This window comes from Xiphophorus maculatus, chromosome 2 (genome assembly GCF_002775205.1).
Source record: "Xiphophorus maculatus strain JP 163 A chromosome 2, X_maculatus-5.0-male, whole genome shotgun sequence".
Lineage (NCBI taxonomy): Eukaryota > Metazoa > Chordata > Actinopteri > Cyprinodontiformes > Poeciliidae > Xiphophorus > Xiphophorus maculatus.
The window spans coordinates 6,076,879-6,099,719 of NC_036444.1; the positions used below are offsets into that span (position 1 = coordinate 6,076,879).

The 22,841-nt window shown below is 38.1% G+C and overlaps 2 protein-coding genes across 2 annotated transcripts in view; one reads left to right on the forward strand and one right to left on the reverse strand.

Annotated features, from left to right (window-relative positions):
- The window catches only part of tspan18 (tetraspanin 18), a 62,171-nt gene extending 57,798 nt beyond the window's left edge, over positions 1 to 4,373 (forward strand). The window contains exons 8-9 of the mRNA XM_005795827.3: positions 662 to 745; positions 2,691 to 4,373. Coding sequence (XP_005795884.1) covers positions 662 to 745; positions 2,691 to 2,738 — 132 coding nt within the window. The 3' untranslated portion in view covers positions 2,739 to 4,373. The remainder of the gene's footprint in view (positions 1 to 661; positions 746 to 2,690) is intronic.
- A 15,548-nt stretch (positions 4,374 to 19,921) lies between these two features.
- Positions 19,922 to 22,841, reverse strand: part of alx4 (ALX homeobox 4) — a 33,089-nt gene continuing 30,169 nt past the window's right edge. Inside the window, exon 4 of the mRNA XM_005795828.2 lies at positions 19,922 to 20,910. Within this exon, the coding sequence (XP_005795885.1) occupies positions 20,590 to 20,910 (321 nt within the window). The 3' untranslated portion in view covers positions 19,922 to 20,589. The remainder of the gene's footprint in view (positions 20,911 to 22,841) is intronic.

Here is a 22,841-nt window from a genome sequence, read left to right on the forward strand (position 1 = left end):
CATTCTAGACCTCCTCCAGGCCTAATTAGAGCATAAAACAGTAGATAAATGCACTCGGGGACTGCCTGACTCTGCCATGTCTTATTAGTGCTGTTCTGTCTGGGTGTCACGGTGGGTCATGTGCAGCACGCAGATGGCAGCTTTCAGATGAGCCTGTGCATACATGCTTAAATTGGAGGGTTTTGTGGAGGATATATCTGCCCAAAAATAAAGCCTGTTAAGAATATAAGAATAAAGCGTGCTGAGAATTAAAAATATGTGAGAATTCACTCCTAAATCTGTTATTTCATGTGTGCAAGAGCGAGCTTTGCGTGTAGTTACAGTGATAACAGGTAGGGAGGTTTTAAACAGCAGCCTTTTCCCTACACCTGTTGGTTTCCATGCCATCATGATAAAGAGATGTTCAGAGTGTGTGTGTGTGTGTGTGTGTGTGTGTGTGTGTGTGTGTGTGTGTGTGTGTGTGTTCGGCTCGTTCTGCTTATTCACACAAAGAGCCCTCATTAAAAGGCTGCAGGCCCCGCTTCCCACTCGTTCAGCAAGGCCTTTGTTCCGATCCTCGCTCTATTGAAGCCGTGATGTCGCCTTAACTATCTCTGTAATTGTGCAAATTTATAGCCTGTTGATTCACTGCGGAGCATGTCGTCCACATGTGTGTCCTTAGGGCTGCTATTCTGCCGTGGTCGACTACTTCGAGCTGTACATCTACGTCGCCGGAGCGCTGGCTATTGTGGTGTTAACGATCGAGGTAGGAGGGACTTTTGAAATGTTTTCCTGCTGCCCAAATGATCAGGATGTCTATTTGTGAACGACATCACTGTGCTTTTAAATTTAAGACGCCTAGCCTGTCAAGAGAACGATCTGGCTGTGGAAAGAGCGCCATCTTGTGGTGATGTTCAGTATCACAGGAAGACGTACCACTCTGGAAAAAACTAAGAGCTCACTGCACTGAACCCCACTGAAAACCTCCTGGTTATTCCACCAAATATTGATTCCTGAACTCTTCCTGAGTTAAAACATTAGTATTGTTGTTTCTAAATGAATATAAACTTGTTTTCGTTGCATGAAAGCACAGCATCTTTTTTTGTTATTTTGAACATTTTCTGCTAATAAATACCAAATTTTTGCTTGGAATGTCAGAGACATGTTGTCAGTAGTTCATAGAGTAAAACAATATTCATTTTTACTCAAACATAAACCTATAAAAAGAAGTAAAATTTGAGAAACTGGTCATTTAAAAGTGGCCTCTTCATTTTGTCCAGAGCTGCATTTTAAAGATGATATAAATTTTTCAAAATTCAAAAATACTCTATTGATCCCAAAGGAAAATCAAATCCTACCCTGTTGCTATGGTTACGTATCACAACAAAATGGAAAAGTATAAAAAATATTGACAAAATCAGTCCAACTGCACATCATCCAAAACAAGAAGCAACAGTTATCCAAGAAAAAAAAACAGTTTTCCCCCAAAAGAGGGAAGAAATGAAAGTTTGAAAAAGAGGAAAACTCTCAATTAAAGTGTTAAAAGTATAAAACTATGTTTGATTACAGTCGGGTTTGAATCTGTCATGCAGCATCATAAGATGGGAAATGTCTCTTGACATCAATTTTAGCACAGATTGATGCTTGAAGTTACGTGTGGACTTTGACTGGACCATTCTAATATGTGACTAACCATCAATAATGTGTATAAAAAGCAGAAACCCAAACATTGTACTCAAGTAAGAGTAGCACTACTTCAAGTAAAAGTAGAAATATTTGGTAAAAAGTCAACCAAGTCCTGAGTAACTGATCAAATTATCATCATTTAATGTTTAAAAATTACACAGAAAAACCAAAATATAAAGTTTCTGGACATTTTGGTATTTTAAGGACGAAAGTGACAATAATTCATACAAGTAACAAAAAATAACAAACAAAAGAATATTGTTCCAAATCAGTTTCTTTCAATAAAAAAATCTTATGAAATTTTAACAGAGATTGCAGGTTTGGTAAATTTTTGGTTAAAACAAATGTTTTTCATTCAGTGGGGAGAAAATCCAGAAATTTTACTCAAGTAAAAGTAAAAAGTACAGCGAAGTAATAAACTAATAAAAATACTAATAAAAGTCAATTTTTTCAAAAAGGTTGCTAAAGTAAATGTAACTACTTACTACCCAACTCCGATTAAAATGTTATTTCTGTTTTTTGTGTTTATGTGTATTAAGCTCTGATGTTTTGGTTATAGAGTAAATTTGTATTTGATGGTACATTGATGTATATGTAGGTTTATGTAAGTTTATATTCTTATATCTGTGCACGTATGCAGAACTTATATGAAGACTTAGGGACATAAAATTTTATGTTATTAATGTTTTTTTGCAATTAGTTAAATTTACTAGATATGTGATTTTTATAAACAGTTGGTGTCATTATTTTTATTTAGGGGCTGAATACAATGCATGTCACCCTATACAAGTTTTTATTTTCACAGTATGTGCTACTTTGAGTTGTTTTAAAGTCGCCTCTTCATAACTTTGGACAAAAATCTTTTTTCTGTCAAAGCAGCAATGAAGACCAAAGACAAAAAAAAACCTCTACAAATATGTTCCAGAAGGAATATTGAGATTTGATTACTGATAAATTGACTTAATCTGGGTTATTTTGGTTGAAATAATGGCATCTTGTGACTGTTTGCTTTGTTTTCCTTCCAGCTCTTCGCCATGGTCTTTGCCATGTGTCTCTTCCGGGGAATCCAGTAGAAGTGCTTCATTTGCAAATCACTTTTTTTTTTTAACAAAAAGGGAATTCAGGAGAAAACAACAAAACGGACATTTGTAAATTTGTGGATCTCCTTTTTTTTAATTGTCCAATTGGTTTAAAAAACAAGAAGAAGAAGAAGAAAAAAAGGCAAACTCTCGTACTTCACAGCTGGACTTTTGAGGTACTGGGTGATTAAAAAAAAAAAGAAGAAAACCAGACACGGAAACCGCTGAGAAAGTTTAAAAATCAAAGATAAAAAAAAAATGATTTGTGCGTAAAGTGGAAGCAGTAATTAGTGGACCAGGTCTAGCACAGACTGGGTGTAAAGCCTGAGCAGAAGGCACTGCACTGACTTTTGGATGAAGAATATTTATATAGAGTTATGTTGGCTCAACTGTAAAAACCCTGTTTCATGTACACTCTGAATGGCAACCTGTCCCCGTTTTCTTACTGTAAGCAGCCTCCTTCCTCCACATGCCCTTTTTTACTGCCACCTCTCAAATACTGTATCGTGTCGGCTCGTTATTATTGACCCTTTCCACGTGACGTCACGCTCTCCAGAACTCCGCCCACTCCGCCATGACGGACGTCAAAACAACCAGTTCGCTCCTTTAAAGCCAGTCTAAAAACAGACATCTGTAATCTAATATATCGCTTTTATTTAGTTGATTTCAATTTAAAAATGGTCACAGGATGCTGCGCGGTCGGCTGCACAAACAGAGAAGGATAGAAACCAAACTTACTTTTTTATTATATAACTTTTAATGAGGAAAATACGGCAGCAGCCGTTGATCATAATGACTTGCAGCCCTCGTCGGTGTAACCGCGGATTTGCAGCGAACAATTTTACAAGGCAAGGACGTTGATATACTTTGAGTAAATGTGATTAGAAAGATACTTGGAGAAGGTTCGGTCTAACCACTAGTAACCATGGAAACAGTGCCGCGCCGTCATGTAGCCTAGCATGTATGGAAAAAAACTGGTTAGCATCTGGTCTTTCGTACGTTTTTAATGCTCCGGTGTAAAGGAGAAACGCCGTTTATGACATAGTGATTTAAATCATGTGGTGTGAATTCAGACAAAGTGGTAATTAGATCAACACGTCAGGAAGGATGGATGCGGTACGGGTCGGTTTCTAAGCTAGCTGTTTCCAACTCTTGTAAATATCGCCGTCTATGAGCCCCAACCAGGTGTGTTACGTTCAGACAAATTAGCTCAACGCTAACAAATAGAAACCATGAATAAACTGGCGAAAACAATTTCAGTCGCTCTGTTCAAGACTCCCGTCCCTCACTTCCGACGTCCGTCATGGCGCCTTGAAGTGACATAGTTGCAAAGGGTCATATTGACTGTGTGTGTGTGTGTGTGTGTGTGTGTGTGTGTGTGTGTGTGTGTGTGTGTGTGTGTGTGTGTGTGTGTGTGTGTGTGTGTGTGCGTGCGTGTGTGTGTGTGTGCTGGATGTTTGTGAGCATGTGGTTTTCTCCATAATCCCTCCCAAGCCAACAACTCTTTTTTTCTGTTTGTATGGTGACTGTTATTTGCATTAGAAATGTGCTTTTAGGTGGTGACATGTATGTGTATAAATTTGTATTAGATTGTTGAAAAGTCTGTGACATAAATGGCATTTTAAATGACTGGTTTTGTCTGTTTCTTGTTCAGTTTGCACAATCCCACAGCTAACCGACCTATTTTAAGAAAATTATTAATTTATTGCCTCTTCAGCTTAGATGTTTTGTTATCCATCATTAATACAAAAAGGTAAAAATGAGATTTTTTTCTCTCAAACTTAATAGTAAAATCTATTTTCACGCCAGTGAAGGAGACATTTCTCAAACATGACAGTTATATTATTTTTCCCTGCATGGATGATTTGCCCGTTTTCCTCATCAAGTAATTCCTCTCTCAGGCACTCTGGTGACATCCGAGGGACTGAAACACAAATGATGGGCCGTGATATTTGTTAATGGGCCAAATAATGGAAAAATCCCAGCACTGTGCTCAATTTGCTCTTGGGTTCACTGTAAAAAAATCAATTTAACTTTGATTATCTTAGTGGTTTGATTCGCTCCTTTTCTTCGTGTGAGAAAAGCGGGAAGATAACGGCAACAAAACGAAGAAGCAATTTCAAAAACCCTGTGGAAATCAAACCAACAGAGCAAATTCAGAACAATATGGAAAAGCAGCAAAAACTTTTAGATTCTGCAAACATTAATTTATTTCAGTATTTCACAATACGATTTTGCTAGAAAGTACTGAAAACCTGATAAGGAAATGGTTAGAACCGTCTCTGCATTTGATAAGTTCTTCTTAAAATTAAACCATATTTAAGTTTTTCACATCGATCAATCCATTCAGGATGTCTTTTTTTTATTTATTTTGTCATAAATTGCAAATATATTTGCAAGGAAGTTAGCAATATTTGCGATTTGTTGATTTTGCCACATAAAAAGCAACGGCGGGCCAGATTTGTCCCCCGGGCTTTGTGTTTAACGTGTATTTTAAAAGGTCACTTTTGATATTTTGCCAATATTTTGGCTTTATTTTGACTAACACTAGCTGTAGATGCTGCAAAGTGGAATCATAGTGATATAATTTAGATATTTTTGAAATAGCTGTTGCTTTAAAACGTCCTGCCTCAGATGAATGCGATGCACTTTAGTCGTTTTGTGTTTTCGCTGCATCTTAAATTTATTTATGAAATATGTTACTTTTACTGCCCACCTGAGGTGTTTTTATCCATCTTATTTTATCCACCTCTGTGAAAAACAAATATGTTCGTTATTGTAAGCGTTTCCGTTTAGGAGGATGGATGTCAGTTATGCACAAATCTGGAGTCCATGGAGAGGAAATCAAGAAGAAAACTAATGCTGAAAGGAGTCAAATTTGTAGTTCGCAGCTAAACATCTAGGGGGCGCAGCGGAGAAGATCCTCTGATCAGAAGAGACCAAAATGTCACTTTTTGTCCTTAGTGGTGAGAAACCAACACTTTGCATCGTCATCACATCATTTTCACAGTAAGTATAGAAATGCTGCATCATGATGTGGAGAAGTTTTTCCTTCGGAAGTTCGGAAGTTCGGAAGTTCGGAAGGAAGGAAGGAAGGAAGGAAGGAAGGAAGGAAGGAAGGAAGGAAGGAAGGAAGGAAGGAAGGAAGGAAGGAAGGAAGGAAGGAAGGAAGGAAGGAAGGAAGGAAGGAAGGAAGGAAGGAAGGAAGGAAGGAAGGAAGGAAGGAAGGAAGGAAGGAAGGAAGGAAGGAAGGAAGGAAGGAAGGAAGGATCCATGATTTCAAAATCAACCTAGTTTAAAAATCATGGTTCAATTTTATTTTACCTAATCATTTACTACTTTCTTAGTCACAATTAAACATATTAAATATTTTGGTTTTAATTTATTAAATATGCACATGTTCAAAATGAAATTAAAAATCCCGCTTTTTTGGGAGGAAAGGACCCTTAGCTTAAAGCACAGGTGTCAAACTGAAGGCTCGAGGGCCAAATCTGGCCCACCGCTGATTTTTATGTGGCCCTCTAGACTTTTTCACAAATCTGCAAAATTCACACAAAATCAACAGATTTCCAAATTTTTTCTGATTTTACTGCAAATTTTTCTCAAAATTTGTGAAAAACTTTGAGTTTAAGTGTCTGCTGCCTCAACCTTACTAGATGCCAGGTTACAGTCGGTGATCGATACGGCGATGAATAAAAAGTCACATTTAATATCACACATTAACTCAAATATTATACAAATTTCTTCGAAATATTTCTAAGTTAGTGCCACAAAATATGTGATTTTGATTGCAAAAAACCAAAAACAATCAAAATCCTGGATGGAAAAGATGTTCTATATAAGAAACATTTATTAAATGCTGAAACAAACAGTTATTTATTGATAATTTATGAATTTAATGGGTTTTATGGATACATTCTGGCACAACCGGCCCTTTAACAACATGCAGATTTTTGATATGACCCAAAATGAAGATGAGTTTGACACCCCAGGTTGTAGATTTGAATTAATTTCTGCCTGGGATCTAAATATCACCTAAACAGCCACAAATGATTGTTGGAATGAAACATTTTGTACTTAAATTTAGTCTTTGAACAAAAACATCCAAGCAAGATGAAGCGAGTTACTAAGTTATGTTTCCTCTCTTTGTTTGGAAAACATTCGCACTTATTTTTTAGATTATGATTATGAATGCCTCAGAAAACCTAAAATTGATTCAGCCTGAGTTTGTATTTTCCACAACTGGGCCAAACTGGGAAGAATGGTAAACATACATCAGCAAACTTAAGTGTTGCACAAAAGATGTTCATTAATTGTTGTTTTTTTTTTTTCATCCAAACAAAAGGAAAAACATTAATTTGCAAATAGATGCCACTTCTTATGAGGTGTTACATTCTTCACGGTTCCAACTTAATTTGTTTCAATAATACTCTGTTAAAGGTTATGCAGTGTACTTTTATTGCATCTACTTTATCCTGTATTACATGAACAGGTTTGTGTTCGGGCCTTTTGATCAGCCCCGTGACGGGAGAAAGAAAGTGCGAGAAAAGTCGACACAGCAAAACATGTGATCACAATTTTCTTAACGAGCCTTTCCAGAAACTCTCCTCCGTTCTGCTGTGGATCCTTGTTGCGGTCAAAGTGAAGTGAACAATGTGGCAGCTGACTTTTTTTTTAGTTTTTCCTGCCTCATTACCATATACTGGAGCTCATTAGAGTAACTCTGAACAAGAAGGAGCCGAGCAGCTTTGTTTCTGGTGCTCTGTACACACGCAGCAACGGAGAAATGGCAATAAACGGAGGTGTTGGCTGAGATGCTGCTCTACTGAGGATGCAGTAGATCCATGAGAGCCAAGGTTCATGAGAAATCACCTCACAAAGACCCTACTGTTCTCAAATTAAAGAGATTTTATTCTGCCTTTTTTGTATTACTTCTGTGTGTGCGTTTTGAATAAACTGCATTGTACTTCTTGCCCAATATAGTAGCAATTAAATTTAAATGGAAGATGTATTTCATTTAACTTCCACAAGAGGGCGGCAGCATCCCAGTCTTCAGTCTTAACCTGATTTTAGTGTCAACGTGCAACAGGAAGAGATTTTTTTTTAACCAGAAATCGGACATTTATCTAAGCAGTACAAAGTAGAAAAGTTTCCATCATTACAGTCTTTATAAAATATGAGTTAATATAGAAACGTTACCTTTAAACCACATAGACAGGATTCCCTGTGCAACCCTGCAAGAATTAAAAAGCATGTATTTTCCTTTTATGAGTAGGTAGTTTCAAAATTGTAATGAAAAATAAAAATAATTTTACTAAAATGGTCTGAAGTTAAAAGAACAAGAACAATCAGTAATGCAGAAGAATGTTGGAAGGGAGGAGATGATGTTACGTTTGGTGAAGTTCTCTCAAATTTCAGTTCAGTGAAGATTATTTGGTGAATTCACATACAGTGACATGACAGACAGCAACTGCAAGGAATTAAAAGTGCTCTGCCATTAGTCCAGTCTGCCCATAATTCACCAGTGCTCAATGGTCTCTTGTTAAAAACTCTCAGCATTTTAATTTCTGCTCCAGTTCTGACCAGCATTATTAATGTGATGTCCATTAGCACTTTAATGTCTTCTTGTACAGTACTTGCTTCGTACAGAGGGTCTGCTGAGAAACCATTTCTAGCGCCAGTTCAATGCTATGAAACTTACTGGAAATTGCCAGCGCTGTACACCGCAAAAACACAAAGTCTTACCAAGTATTTGTCCAGTTTCTAGTACAAATATATTAAAACATTTGAAATAAGACAAAGTAACTTTTCAGAAAGAAACAGACGCTTGCTGTAAGTCAATAATTCCTTAATAATGATGAAAACTGGTAGATTATTTCACTTATAAGACTGCTTCTGAACTTAGGTTTTCTCACGCTAACATTGATATTCCTCTCTCCTGCCGTAGCCTGGATCACATGACTAAATATGCAAATTAGACGGTGACGTCATGTAGCAACATTCAGGAGAGCTGAGGAGTTGGCAGCAGTGGGATTGTCTGGAAAGAGTTGTTACAGATTTCACATAATCTGTGGCCATCATCAGATGTTTTGCACTAATGCTAAACACATAAAAAAAAAAAAAAAGTAAAATAAGTTTTCTTACGTGATGAATCTTTGCCCTGTTTACAGCTAAGGACAGGCTTCCACACAGTCCCTCATATCTGGTTCTGAAATCAAATCATTATGCAAACACACCCTTGTGGGTTGAATTTGACAGTTACATCATAAAACGGCTGGATAAAAAAAAAAACGCCACCAAAAACACAAAACATCTGTAATTCAAAGTCTGGTAAATATCAACCTGACCAAAATAATAAGCTTGTCAAACGTTACTTTTACTCAATAACTGATAGAAAAACAAATTACGGTCATTTTCTTTGAGCAGTTGAATTAATTTGACAGTTTATTGTAAAACTCCTTTCAGCAAGTATTTCATTATTTATGTCACAGTAACTGTTGCAGCCAAGACAAACAGTTGAAAACTTTGTAGATTACCTTTAAACTGACAGAAAAATCATTAGTAAAAGATGAACAAGCCCCCGTATGTTATGACTTATCTGGTTTGTGATTGTTGTCTTTTACCAAAGTTTTTATTTTTATTTATTGAGAACATATTAAAGCCAAGCAAAGTTGTTCCTTTTTGTGATCAAAGTTCTTTTTTTTTTTTCTTTTTTTTTTTACTGTTTTGCATTTTCATGCAGTTGAACTTACGTTTCTTACCTCATAAAAATTCCTACCGGGAAAAAAGGAAGGAGTAGTGATGGATGGCGAAGATGTGAGACTCGTGGGGGTTCCGTGTTGAGTTTGTTTTAGGCCTCTGTTTGGAGAGGAGACTTTCATTGCTTAATGATTTATGAGTGGTCAGCCTCCCAGGGGAATCAGAGTGAGTTCTTTTTCCTGCTTTTAATAACCCTCCGTCCATCCGTCTAACATAAAACCTAGGCTTCTCCTTTGTGTTATGTTTTTCCAGCATGAAAGGTGTTAGGTCCGGTAGGGAGCCATAGCGCACAGAGAAGCTCTCTGTCTGATCCACCCCCAGCAGAGGCAGATTTACATCAAAACTAAGAGCTACGAACATACGAGAATCTAAAATAAGCCTAAAAAGATTTCCACAGACTGTAAATAAGGCTGCGTTCACACTGCAGCCCGAAGTGAGCCAATTCTGACATTTTTCTCTTAATGCAACCTGTATCGGATCTTTTCATGACAGTCTGAACAGTCAGATTTTTTTTCTCGAATGGGACCCAGACCGCTTGGATGTCCGATACGTATCTGATCTTTATGTGACCTGAATCTGAACGTCCAGGTCAGGTTCATCCCACCTGAACGTCGTTGATACCGACAAACGTCACTATTCTGCGCTCTGATGCGCAGAAGCAAGAAAAACAGCAACCATGGCGGACTATAGTGAGGATTAAGTTGTTAATATGCTGGCTCCGGTTGGATAACAACTTTAAAATCATAAGCTGTGCTCCAACGTTAGCATCTACTTTTACTTCCGCAAACACCGAGCGCGCTCTCTGTGGTGTTATTGCGCCCTCTACTGCGCATGCGTGACACTTTCTGGTCGTTTGCAGTTTACGCTGGAGAGGTCACATACAGGTCGCACATATTTGGAAATGTGAACGACCACGACAAAAAAATCCGATTTGGCAAAAAATCTGGATTGGCTCAGTTCGGGCTGCAGTGTGAATGCAGCCTTATTCATACCCTGCTTGCATAGGTCCGATTTATCTTTATTAAAATAAACAAATGGTAAATAGTAAAGCAGAAATTCATAAACAGACTGAAACTGACACTGACATTCATAGAAAAACTAAAAACTCCTAAAGAACTAGATGAAGACCTTCTTAAAATATTGCAAGAAAGTCTGACTCACTCATTCCAGAAAACATCTGTGCAGTTTTAAATCCAGAGTATAAATACTGCAGTGAATAAACTAAGTCGGATCAGAACATGCCGTAATTGCAGGTATTACAGCTTTTATCATGTGACCATGGATATTTGCCTTTAAAGGAAGATAAACCCACCTACTCTCCATTCAGACATTGTTCCTTTCATATCCCATCTCTGATGGTCTCTCATTGTCATTCTACCATCGTGTCGTAATTGTTGCCCTGCTTTCCGTTCTGCCACGTCAAATGACTGAATTTGCTCATTAGTGTTCAGACATGTATGTATCCAGTCCTTTTGTAATCCCGTTTCCTTTCCAATTCTGCATTTAAAAGGGAACTATTACACAAAATTCACTCTTTACACATTTTTATTACTTCTATTTGGGTCTCAACTCTTTTTAAAATCAACTTAAGCTCTAAAAATAAACAAAAAAACTACCCCGCTGTTTTTGGCAATAAGCTAATGTTTTTTGGTGTCTGGAAAATGAGCCATTTCAAAAACTTCCCGAGGAGGACTGCACTGTTACTTAGCAACCCCAGCTGAGAAAAGCCCGTCACCTAGCAACCCAAAGGACATTTGGTCAGCTGGTTGCTGTATGCGCTGTACAATGGCTGCTGGAAATGACAAAGGTTTTGTTGTTGACTTATTTGGGTTTAAAGTGACAAGAGGTCCTGAAACAGCTCTCTCTCAAAAAAGCTAAATGAACAAACCAAAATAAAGTTTTCTAAGAGTGATTTTATGCAAGAAAAGTACATGAAGATGTTTTCATGGCCCGTAGAAACTTAGACTTACCTTAACCTGCTGAAGGAAACATAAGGTCACAGTTAGCGCTCTGGGTCTTTCTCATTGAGCTCGTCTCCAGTTTTATTTTACAGCGTTTGGTTCTAAGTCACCATGCAACACGGCGCATCTATCTTAGTATTTGTGCATCTCATCTCCTCAACAACAACAGTTTCTCATTCTGTTGACTAACAAACAGACTGGAGTCTCCATTTGCTTGACAGTTTTGCTCAATTGCTTTGCACCTTATTATCCATGCTTTGGATTATGTTTCAAATTTTTTGCCTGTGTGCATTTTTTGTTCATTTTCTGTTTCTTCAAAATGTAGTTCTTCAATCTAAATCTTTCATTTTGTTTGTTTGAAATTTTTATGTTTACTTGGTTAAACATGAGTGTCATTTTACATCATTTTGTTTGTTTTGTGTTTTCCAAGTAGTTTCTCTTATTCTTTTTTGCACAAGAATACGTACAACGCAAAAATTGTTACCAAATTGTCAATACCTATGTAGGAAAAACTTTAACCAATGTAATGCGGCTTTAAATGGCATCCTGTTGTGGTGCAGAACATCATAAAATGTCCCGCGAGTACCGAGTTCCACAGATCCAGTGGTTTTTGACCCAACCAGACAATTTCTGTGACTCAGAACGAGGTGGTCTCAAGTAAAACAGGAAGTGAACTGAACACAAAACTGGTCTGCAGGGACGAGCTGTTTCTCAGGCCGAGCAGCTCTGCTGTCTGAGAAGCTCTCTTGTGCCTGGTGACTCACTTGTTGAGCATGTGTTTTCAGTCCCCAGGACTTGAGTATAGCTAATGAACGTCACTAAATAGCTGAGGCTGTCCCATGTGAAAAGACCACAAAGTAATCTTTGGTCACAATAAAGATGAGTTGTGTAAAAAGTCAGCGATGAGCCCAATGATTTTTTGAGTCACTTTATTTCCCTTCTTTTCGATCTGCGATGCAGTTTCCCAGTTGGAGGCTAACCCACGGCGTAGCTGAAACTTTACTTACGTTAAAGTTTGGACTCGAGCCGTCGTCTCTGCCTGTCAATCTCTTCCAGAGTGACATGGTGCACCGTCATCCGCCGGAGGTCAACTGTAGTGCTTGTCTGACCTTTGTGCTCTGCCGCAGGAGGTCTTCATGTGCGACCGCACTGAGCAAGACTGGACTTCAATGAGCAATAAATCACAAGCGTGCTTTACCATCCCCATTTTCACGAGATTCATAATTGGAAGCATATTGTCAAAGAGGAGGGCCGAAAATTGCATCACAGCCCCAAATTTAAAGATTTCATCTGAAATTTCAACACCAAGCAGGGGAAGAAAGGAAAATGATACGTGATAAATGTTTTTGTTACAAATAAAAATCGGTAAAGTGAGAACTTTTTAAGCAATTATCTGAAAAATAGAGCATGGTACAACTGCAACTGTTGGATTCACTCTTACCATTCCACTAGGGGGCTCTGCAGTTTATTTACTTTAGTTTAAGTGACTTGACGCGGACCGGAAGTAGATTTATTTAGTCATTTAGTTTATTTTAGCCAGAAATGGTTTATGTCACCGTCAGCGGAAGCGCTTAACTAACCTTAAAACTACGTATTTCTTGCGGTTTTGATTGTTGCCCAACTTGGTGAGTGTATATTGAATGTATTAAGCTATTGAGAGATATGTTTTGTTATTTTATATGCCGGTTTTGGCAAAGTAGCTTTAAGTTCATGAAAATGCTAGTGGTTAGCAGCTAATTAGCACAATGCTAACTCGAGTAGGTTTTAATGCTGAGTGGTGTTTATTATACTGCAAAGTGTTCAAAGAGGAAAGTTTGTACTTAATTATTTGTTGGTTAAATTAAGCATAATTATTGATAATATGCTCATGGTTTACATTAAATATTTTAATTTGTTTTTTTTAAAGTTTTTGTTTATTTTAATATTATGCAGACTAAGTATCGCAAATTTAGTTTTTACTTTATTTACAGTTTAACCGGCATGTCTGCGTAAATCACCATGAAATAAATAACAGTAACAACAACCAACTTATGTTCTTTCACCAGCCGTCTTGCCGAGACATGGCCGTTCTTCTGGAGGAAATCATTCATCAGAGAGAAACCCAAAAGGTAAATCTGTAAATAAGACAGTCACTAGTTTTCTTCACCACAAATCTGTTTTTTATGTAAGGGACGAGAAGGAAGTCAAAGTCCTGTTTAAAATGTTCCACAAGGCATGTAGGGAAAACACCAAAGGTGAGACCAAAATGTAATTTTCTTGTTGCCAACATTATATGTGGTGGAAAACTGTCACTGAAAATCCCCATGAAAACAAATTTATTATTTTTCCTCACATTCTCTTATTACCTTCTGACTCTTTGTAGGAGGTAATAAATATTTACTTTTGTTTCGCTTAAAACTTTTGTAACATTTGTCATCATTGTGTCATTTTTATTATGTAAATGGAAGAAGAAAAAGCAATACCAATATTTACGAACCGATTCAAGAATCGGCTCGTAAATATCGGCAGCACATATGGAGGATTGCTCAGACTGATGTAAAAATAACTGGCATCAGCATTAAAATTACCTGCTTTGGTCGAACTGAAGATTCTCATGTTATGGATGTGAGAATCTACACCACCATGCGACCTTTGACCTGTTAGCATACGCTCAGTGTTGCAATTATAAACCTTGTTAGCATACGCTGACTGTTGCGGTTAGCACACTTCTGAAATTGGCTTGCATCTGTATAGAGAAAACCTTTCTGTAATATTCCTACATAAAATCCAGTGCGACCAGTTGCTTTCAGAAGTAAACAGTCAACCCTGGTGTAATTAAATCTCAGTATAAATTCCTAATTTTGGTGCTGATACTGTGCCATAATAAGATCATTAATTGGATCTTCAGTTGCCTCCAGAGTTTTGCCCCATTGTAGCTCTGGAGGAGCTGCAGAGATTTAAGTGGGAAAAACTGTTAACTTTCAGACCTGCGCTCTGCAAATCTGGCCATTATGCAAGACTGGTAAGAAGACCGCTATGTTGAAAGAAATAAAAAGTGCTATTTACAGTTTGGCATGTTGGGAATTCAGCTAGCAGAAAGAGCTCTGGTTAGATGAAATCAACATTTTCTTGTTTGAAAGTTTGAAAATCATGTATAATTTTCCTTCTGCTTGGCAGTTAGGCACCACTTTGTGTTACTTAAATGCATAAAATCCAAGTAAATTGCAGTGAAGGCTTTTCTAAAGCACAGTACTGTAGGCCTACTCTTCCATAACACGCCTCTGTTCAAGGATCGGTCATCATTCTTGTTCTGTGTGATTGATTTCTTATGCATGTCAAAAGCGAGTGCTAAATATGAATTGTTTTCTGGCAGTCTAGCCCTGTAATGAGGAACGTTTTGACTGAGCAAAGATCTATGTGCGCCTTCATCTTCAGCCACCCACTCCTCTGCATGTGGCCAAACAGAAGGGCTGTGGTGTTTGTCCACGACCGCAACAGGAGGACGCTCCTCCTTGGACGTCTCACTGGACAGCACCACCGTGTCAGATGGATTTTTGATTTATGAGCTCATGTCACTGGGGAATGTTTGAATGAGGAGCCGGTTGGTTTCATCAAGGCCAGTGCCAATTCATTTATGTCACTTCACTTCGCCGCCAGTCCTTTAATGTTTTAGGAGTCTTTTCATTAGAATAAAGAATCTGATTTACAGTGCAAGCACCAGCGTTCCTCTGAGGGATCATTTAACACTGGAAGCTGGAGTGCAAGCCCCAAAAATATGACCTAGAAGACATTTCTGCTGAAAGCTGATATCAGGGCAGATTTACACCATAGGTCTTGCTAACGATGGCCCTTAACGAGCAGCTCAGACTGACTGACGGGTCAACTGATGGGAAAATAAGGCAGTAAATGAGGAATCGGATATTTCCCCTCTTTGCTATATCAGTCTGGCCCTAATGCAGAGGGGTGAACTTTGAAGTACCCTAATGGTCTTCATGGTCTTTTAACCGAGCAGCCCTATATTATAGGGTTGCCAATGGAGCCTGGCTGGAGCAGCGTGACCCGTCAGCTTTAACGAGTCCTTCTCAGGGCACAGTAGTTTGCTCTTCTTCCTTATTCTAGGCGCTTATTTATCATTTAGCTGTGAAATAGAAAAGTTACAGGGTTTGGGGAGAGTCACTTTAATAAGCATTGCCTTCTTTTGATCAGATCAGAGGAAGAGGTCAGGATCTATAACACGGTTACTAAAGTAGTCAATGGTGCATGCTTTATTTTTTATTAGCAAAAAGTAACCCTGAACTTGACATTTTTTTTAGACGTTAATATTTTACTTTCCCATAAACCTATATAGTAAATATTTGTGATATTTTTTAAGATGTTGAGGTCACACAATACAATTCTGACACATTCAGGATGATGCTACGAAAATTTAAAAAAATATATGAAATTACAAAAATAGTCATAAAATTCCGAAAATAAAGACAAAATATTACAAGAATAAAATTGTAGTAGGCTACTGCAAGAATAAAGACTTAACATTGCGACTTTGTTCTTAAAATGTGACTTTATTCTTGAAATATTATTAATTTATTCTTGGAATTAAAAAAAAAAATCTTACAATGGCCCCATTACGCTACCATACAAACTAACACATAAAAATTTTATTTATTGTTTATTTTATTTGTTTTAATTTGATAAAAATTAACATTTAAAAATGTTATAAAATAAACAACTTCATTGTATATTTTGTTGTTTATTGTATTATTATTATTTTGGTTGACATAGTTTATTTGTTTAGCAATAATTCCCTCTTGTCCCTAATGCCAAGTTCAAAATGTAAACTCTTTTGGACTAAATTTGTTCTCAATTTCAGGTTAGATAACTTTTTCTGAATAAATATTTCAGTTTATTTTTGAATTAATAACCCATGTTATTTTTTTTATGTTTCAGAGATTAAGGCAACCTTTACTAAAACAATTTATTTTTTCCAGCTTTGACAGAACTTGGACCGATCTACTTAGTGTAGAAAAAAAATTAACCCTTTAAAGAAAAAATTCTTCAATCTTTAATTCTTTAAAGCACAATTTATTTCAAAGTTCCAACCAACATTGACAGAAAAACAAAGTATTAATTCTGTACAAAGTCCTGCACCATGAGGACTGCACTCTGATCCTGTTTTTGTTACTATGGACGGGCTTAAAACTGGAACAAAAAGCTGCTCAACTTTTGACTTGAGGTTGGAGAGAACTGCCCCAGCAACACTTTTTAAAAAAGCACAGTAAGTGCAATAACTTATTGCATAATGAAGACCATCAAAAGTAAAAATTTATGATTAATATACAAAAAAAGCTGCTTAAAACCACAGAAAACAAAAGCATTTTTCAGAATAACAAAAACAATGTGGCACATTTAGCATTATTCCTTATACTTCATTGGTTTAGAACTGGATGTCCAATATTTGAAAGAGAAGCAAAAACACATGAACACATAAACGAACAATAATATTTATACTGTTCACATTCAAACAATATGGCGTCATTAACTTGAATTTCATTGCATTAATTCAGTAGTATCAACATAGATGGAGCGGCAGTGGAGAGGAGCACTGAGGAAAAACGTCAAAATGACAAATAAAAAATGAATTGGTGTCATGGATTCATTTTGGCTGTATGTCAAACACCAGAGACATTAATGGGAGACAAAAGATGACTAATTTGAACTAAAGCTGGTTTTGCAGACTGCATGCTACACTTTATTTGCAATATTTTCCTTCATACATGCACAATTTTATGTTGGTTGGTTAGATGAAATCCTCATAAAATACATTGACGTTTGTACACTGCAAAAACATCAAGTCTTGCTAAGTATTTTTGTCTAGTTTTTCTGCAAATATTTTAATACAATTGAAATAAGACATAACTAGCATAAAAGAACATTTTCAGACAGATATAAGAGACTGTTTTAAGTCAATAAATCCTTCATATTTATCTTTTAAAAGCTGCTAATTCAACTAGTACTTATTTTATCAATATTTTTGAGTCTAAAGGTGACTTGGAGCACAGCTTTGGTTGCTAGGTAATGAGCTGAGCTTTGCTGGCGTTGCTAGGTAACGGGCAGTGCCTGCTGATATGTGACGATACACTCCAGAGGATTTTGAAATGGGTCATTTTCCAGATACCAAAACATATTAACTTATTGCCTAAACCAGCTGTATGTCTTTTTTTTTTTTTAAGCGCTTTGGCTGTTTTTTTTAGAAACAGAAACCCAAACACTGAACTATTTCTTCTCCTGTGTCGTGTTGAAAAGTTATTTGTAAGTTAGTTTTGTCTTATGTCAAGTGTAGTAAAATATTTACACTAGAAACGAGTCAAAAAATACTTTGTCAGATTTCTTGTTTTTGCAGTGTACTTGTAAAGAGTGAATGTGGCTCAGCTCATGTCATGAGAGAGATCATTTAAAACTCTCATCCTGGAGCCCAGCTCCGCTTATAACCTCTGTTGGCATGACAACACAAACCGGTCCACGCTATCGATCTGGGAATCCCAGCGTTACAGAAAACCGTTCAGGAGCGCCACGGCGGCAGGCTCTGAAGAACCAACATTTAATGATAAATTGAGCATTTAAGAACGTTTGCAGGCCTGCAGGCTGTCTCTTAGCCTGGTGTTTACAGGGTGGGACAACGCCGGCTGACGCTAATTAAGTTTGTCTCTTCCTGTTGGTTGCTGATTGAAGCTGGCATGGCAGGCTGGTGTTGACGGTTGCTGCAGCGTGTCTGCCAGCAGGCACTCTGTTTCCTGAAACTGGAGGCCTGAGCCCCGTGGAGGCGACCCTGGGAGAGGAAACGACAGCTTGGTTTGAAATTACTGCCAGCCTACAAAGCCAGACTCGATTGACGCACCATTTCTGTTTCTAGTTTGATTAGCTTCACCGTACAGCGCTAAACCTTTGCCCTTCTCTGCAGGGAGATGAACTCCCAGCAACAGGTTTGGGCTAAATGATTGTTTTCTGTCATAATTGTAGTTTGCAATGGAAAGTGACAGGAGGTAAACTGTCCACCCAGTGTGTGCGTCTGGGAATGCTCACAGTGAGCGGACTTGTTCTCAGACAGCTTACTAAATGACAACTTTGTTTAGAAACACACTTAAACAAGCTTATGCAGTCTGAGGAGAGAGTCTGAAGAGGCATCCATTATGAGTGCAGCAGGATGGCTGCAGTGAAAATATAGTAAAGGAAAAAAGCTACATGAATCTTAAATGGCTGTAGTGTGTGATCTGATATTTTATTATGGTTTGAAGGGAGTAAAACAGAGAGATCAAGGAATTATGTGCTTCTGTAAAGATGTACTTAAGTCTTAAAATGAATTCATTTTCACTGCGGTAGCACGATCTCACACTGAAAAATCCATGTTAGGAAAAAACATTTATTCTTTTATTTACATTCGCAAGGTTGGAGCATAAGATTTTCTTTAACTCACTCTAAAGTTTTCCTTTATGATTTAGTTCATATTAGGTGGTTGATTCTGTCTATGTGAACTGACCTCTGGTTATGGATCATTATCTTGTTAAAAGGTCCAGTCATGACCCAGTTGGTGTTTTCTGGTGGACAATATCAGATTTCAAAGAGTTTGTGATACTTGAACAGAAATACACAGCATCACAGATCTTATGCCGCACTTAATAATAGGCATGAGACACTTTTATTCTCATATTCATTCTTGTTTTACACCAAATCTACCTGCAGTGATTCCATCATCTACTGTCATCTACAATCAGAATCCCAGTAGTAGTTCTATTACACGTATTTTAATGGGTGGATGTTATGTATTTTCCAGGCAATTATATAGCACAATCAATGAACTATGTTTCTTTGAGTTGTAATAAAAATACTGTATGTAAAATTGGGCCTCTGTCTCTTTAAGAAGCTCCTGCTCTTCCCAACACTCTGCCTTCAGCAGGTCATCACAATGCTACTCCATTATGCCGTTTACCGCACTTCTTAGAAGCTTTGGGCTGAGAAGTAGCTCCTATGATGAGCTCAGCAGACCGGCTGTTTGTTGATTGCCGCTGCCGCTAGTCTGGAGGAGCTGAGAAGAGATGGCCGGGTGCTCAAGCTTTGTGTAAATAGTTGCCACTTTGTGAGAGCAAGCGGTTAGGCAACTTCAAATGGCTGTAGCATAACATAAAACTCAAACATGATTTTCACACACTTTAAAGGGGCACACAATCAAGTTACTATGTTAGCTTCAGTTGTTAGAAAAATGCTGTATATATAAAAAATGATTCAAAGGAAATTTTACCTTGTTATTTAACACCTTGAAATTGGGCTCCTGTCTCTTTAAAAAGCTCCTGCTCTTTCTGAAACTCCGCCTTCAAGAAGTTATCACGACATGGCTCCTCTATTAACCCTACAACGTTTTTATCAGTGTTTCACTGAGAAGTAGCTCCTACAATGAGTTCAGCAGATGCTCAGTTCCACCAGGTGTTTGCTAATTGCTGCTGGCTAGTCTGAAGGAGCTGAGTGGGGGAGGGCTGCTCTGTGAGGCGGAAGCTCTGAAACAACTGCAGCTCAAAGGAGGAGCTTTGTTCTCGTGGGTGGAGATTAGTCCACCCAGACTTTTTGTACAGCTGAATGGTTGCCATGGAGATTAAAGGATTTCTCAAACATGCATGGAAAAATCAAGTCAACACTCCAGGTATGTTTCTGATGAGGGGATAACATTATAACATGATGTAAAGCTCGATTTTACGCAGTAGTGCTGCTTTAAAAGGAATTGATGATTTTGGTTAAAGCTTGTTTCTTAACATTTGCCTAAATGAAATGTTGGGTCTTCAGTGTGAGATTATGACACTACAGTGAGAAATGTTATTCTAAGGCACTTTATGCATCTTTATCAGGAATGTGAATAATTGCTGTTTTTTGTCTCTAAAGTCACACAGCTATATTTCTGTCTAAATGCAGAATATTCCTTGTCACAGTTATCTGGCTTGCTTTAGCTGCTGTTCTGGCCCCTCTTATCTCCTCTGTCTCCCCCTCTTCATCTGACTTGTGTTATCATTAGTGCTCTCAGGAAAACCCCCTCTCCTCCTTCTCAGTGCTCACTGACGGCGGCTCCGGAGATGAGGCCATCGCGGGGACCGGGGCGGGTCCCATCATGTCGCCCAGGAGATGGCCGCGCTGTGTTCCTTGGCCTTCATCCGCAGCGCAGCTATGCTGGACGACTTGCGATCGGGATCAACGTTGAGGTCATAGCCGTTGATTCCCCCGCCGATCCCGGCGCCCCCAAACAGGCTGCCCATGTGTGTCTGTCCCATGTGGCTGCTGCCTGGACTGGGCACGCCCAGGAAGTCGGAGACGCCTCCGGGAGCGTGAGGGTGAGGCGCCATGCAGGACGGGACGGAGTCGCATGGCACCACGCAGCCTGGCACCGGGGAGGCTGCACTGCTGCTCCCGATCCACGAAGGGTTCTGGATCTGGAGGGAAAAGGCTGGGATTATGGTCTGGTATTACTGGTCATATATTCAGACAACAATCTACAAACATGGGGTGGCACAAACCTGTTTAATCTGATTTGTTGCTTGGCTTTTTTATCCTCATTGTGGTAGCAGAACCAGACCCTAAACTCATTTAGAGAACCAAACTCGTAACTTACTTGTAGTATTCGGGCTGATCAACACAGCTGGGTTTTTACAACTTCTGTCACCTACTGAATTCATTTCTTATAGTTCAGCTTCAACCGTGATTCAGGAAACTGGACTTTGAGGGTGTTTTCCCACCTAATAGTCTGGTAGACTCGGTTTGATTGGGAACCAAAATTGCAACATTTGTTATATTTTCAGCTTTACGATCTAAACTAATTGAAAAAACTGTTCACCTCCTCATCTGTGGGGGCGCTGCACCACTTCCACTGAAGGAAACGACACAAAATCCTCCGAAGGAGATACAAGCGCAACTTCATTCTTCACAAAATGTAAACAAAAATGGAGTAGCGTCAGATTTTAGCGGTTGTAGGATTTCTTTTTTGTCTTAAAAGACCATGCGCATGAGCTTGCTCTCGCGTGCGGTAGAGTCTCGCTTTTGGTTTTTTGTATTTACCCAGAATGCCCTTTGCTGTAGTCGCTCTCTGCTTTTGGAACGGTCTCCGGTCAACTTTGATCCACATATGAAAACAAGCCAAGACCTTCACATGCACCACCAGAGTTAGCTTTCTTGGTCCGCATCAAAGTGCGATTGCTCATTTACAGTTCCCCAAACAAACCGGACTCTACAGACAAAAGAACTGGAGTTCGATTAAAGTGGACTAACATGGCTGGCATGAATTAGGAATGAAATATATAAATAAATATAGTCTCTAGGGTAAAAACTGACTAATAAACTTTTGCTACTAACCACACAATAAAGCTCTAATTCCTAGAAAAAAAATCTTTCATTAAGGTGATATTTCTGAACTCTTTGCCCGTCCAGATAGATTAAAAATGAGAACAGTTTGGGCTCCATTACTTTCTTTTTTTCTGTTCTGGATTCACAAAGCGGATTTCACTAAATATCTGCAGGAGCAAATGGCAGAAAAGTCCAGGAGATGGAAACAATTTGGTTGGCAGTCAGCTTCAATTGAGCCACAAACACAGCAGAAAGGGTTATGATCAAAGAGATAGAGGTTTGTTTTAACATTAATCATATTTTATTCTTTAAATGCTTAAGAATAACACCGGATCTGACAAATAATGTCAGAAAGGACTTTCTAAATAATTTTGTTGCTGCAGGATTCATCTCTTGAAGATTGTTTTAAACTAAAAACATGACAGATTATTTATTTTTTTGTAAATACACTATACTAGCTATAAGTTATATCAATGTTTAAAATTAACTGATTGCATTCAGCTAATTTCACCTGTGAAATAATAAAATGTTTGGTTTCCACTGTTCTTACTTGCCAAAACCTTATAAACAACCTTCCTTTATTTTTTAGAGGATTGTTTATTGACCTGAGTTTGTGAAGCTTGTTGCTTTTTCCCCACTTTTTCTTCATGTTTTCAACAAACATCATTTATAGATGCATAAGGAAGACAGTTTGGTCTTTTTAAATACAAAGCTATTTGCTCTGCCTGTTATTTACATAAATATACAGAAATATGGTCAGGATTTAAATGTGGGCAAACTGCTTCAGTAAAGAGAGAGGCGCTATATTTGTCTCTGTCAGTTTTTAGTCAATGAATGCTGCTGAATTCAGATGAAAGCATCTGATTCACTTGGAGCCAGAAAGAGTTTGTCCGCAAGAGTTAAAAACAAACCAGATATTGTAACACAGACGCAGTAAAATCAAAAAATATTGTGGGGATCTGTTGATTTTGCAGATTTGTGAAATTTGGAGGGACTTATTGATTCTGCCGTTTATGATTCTGAT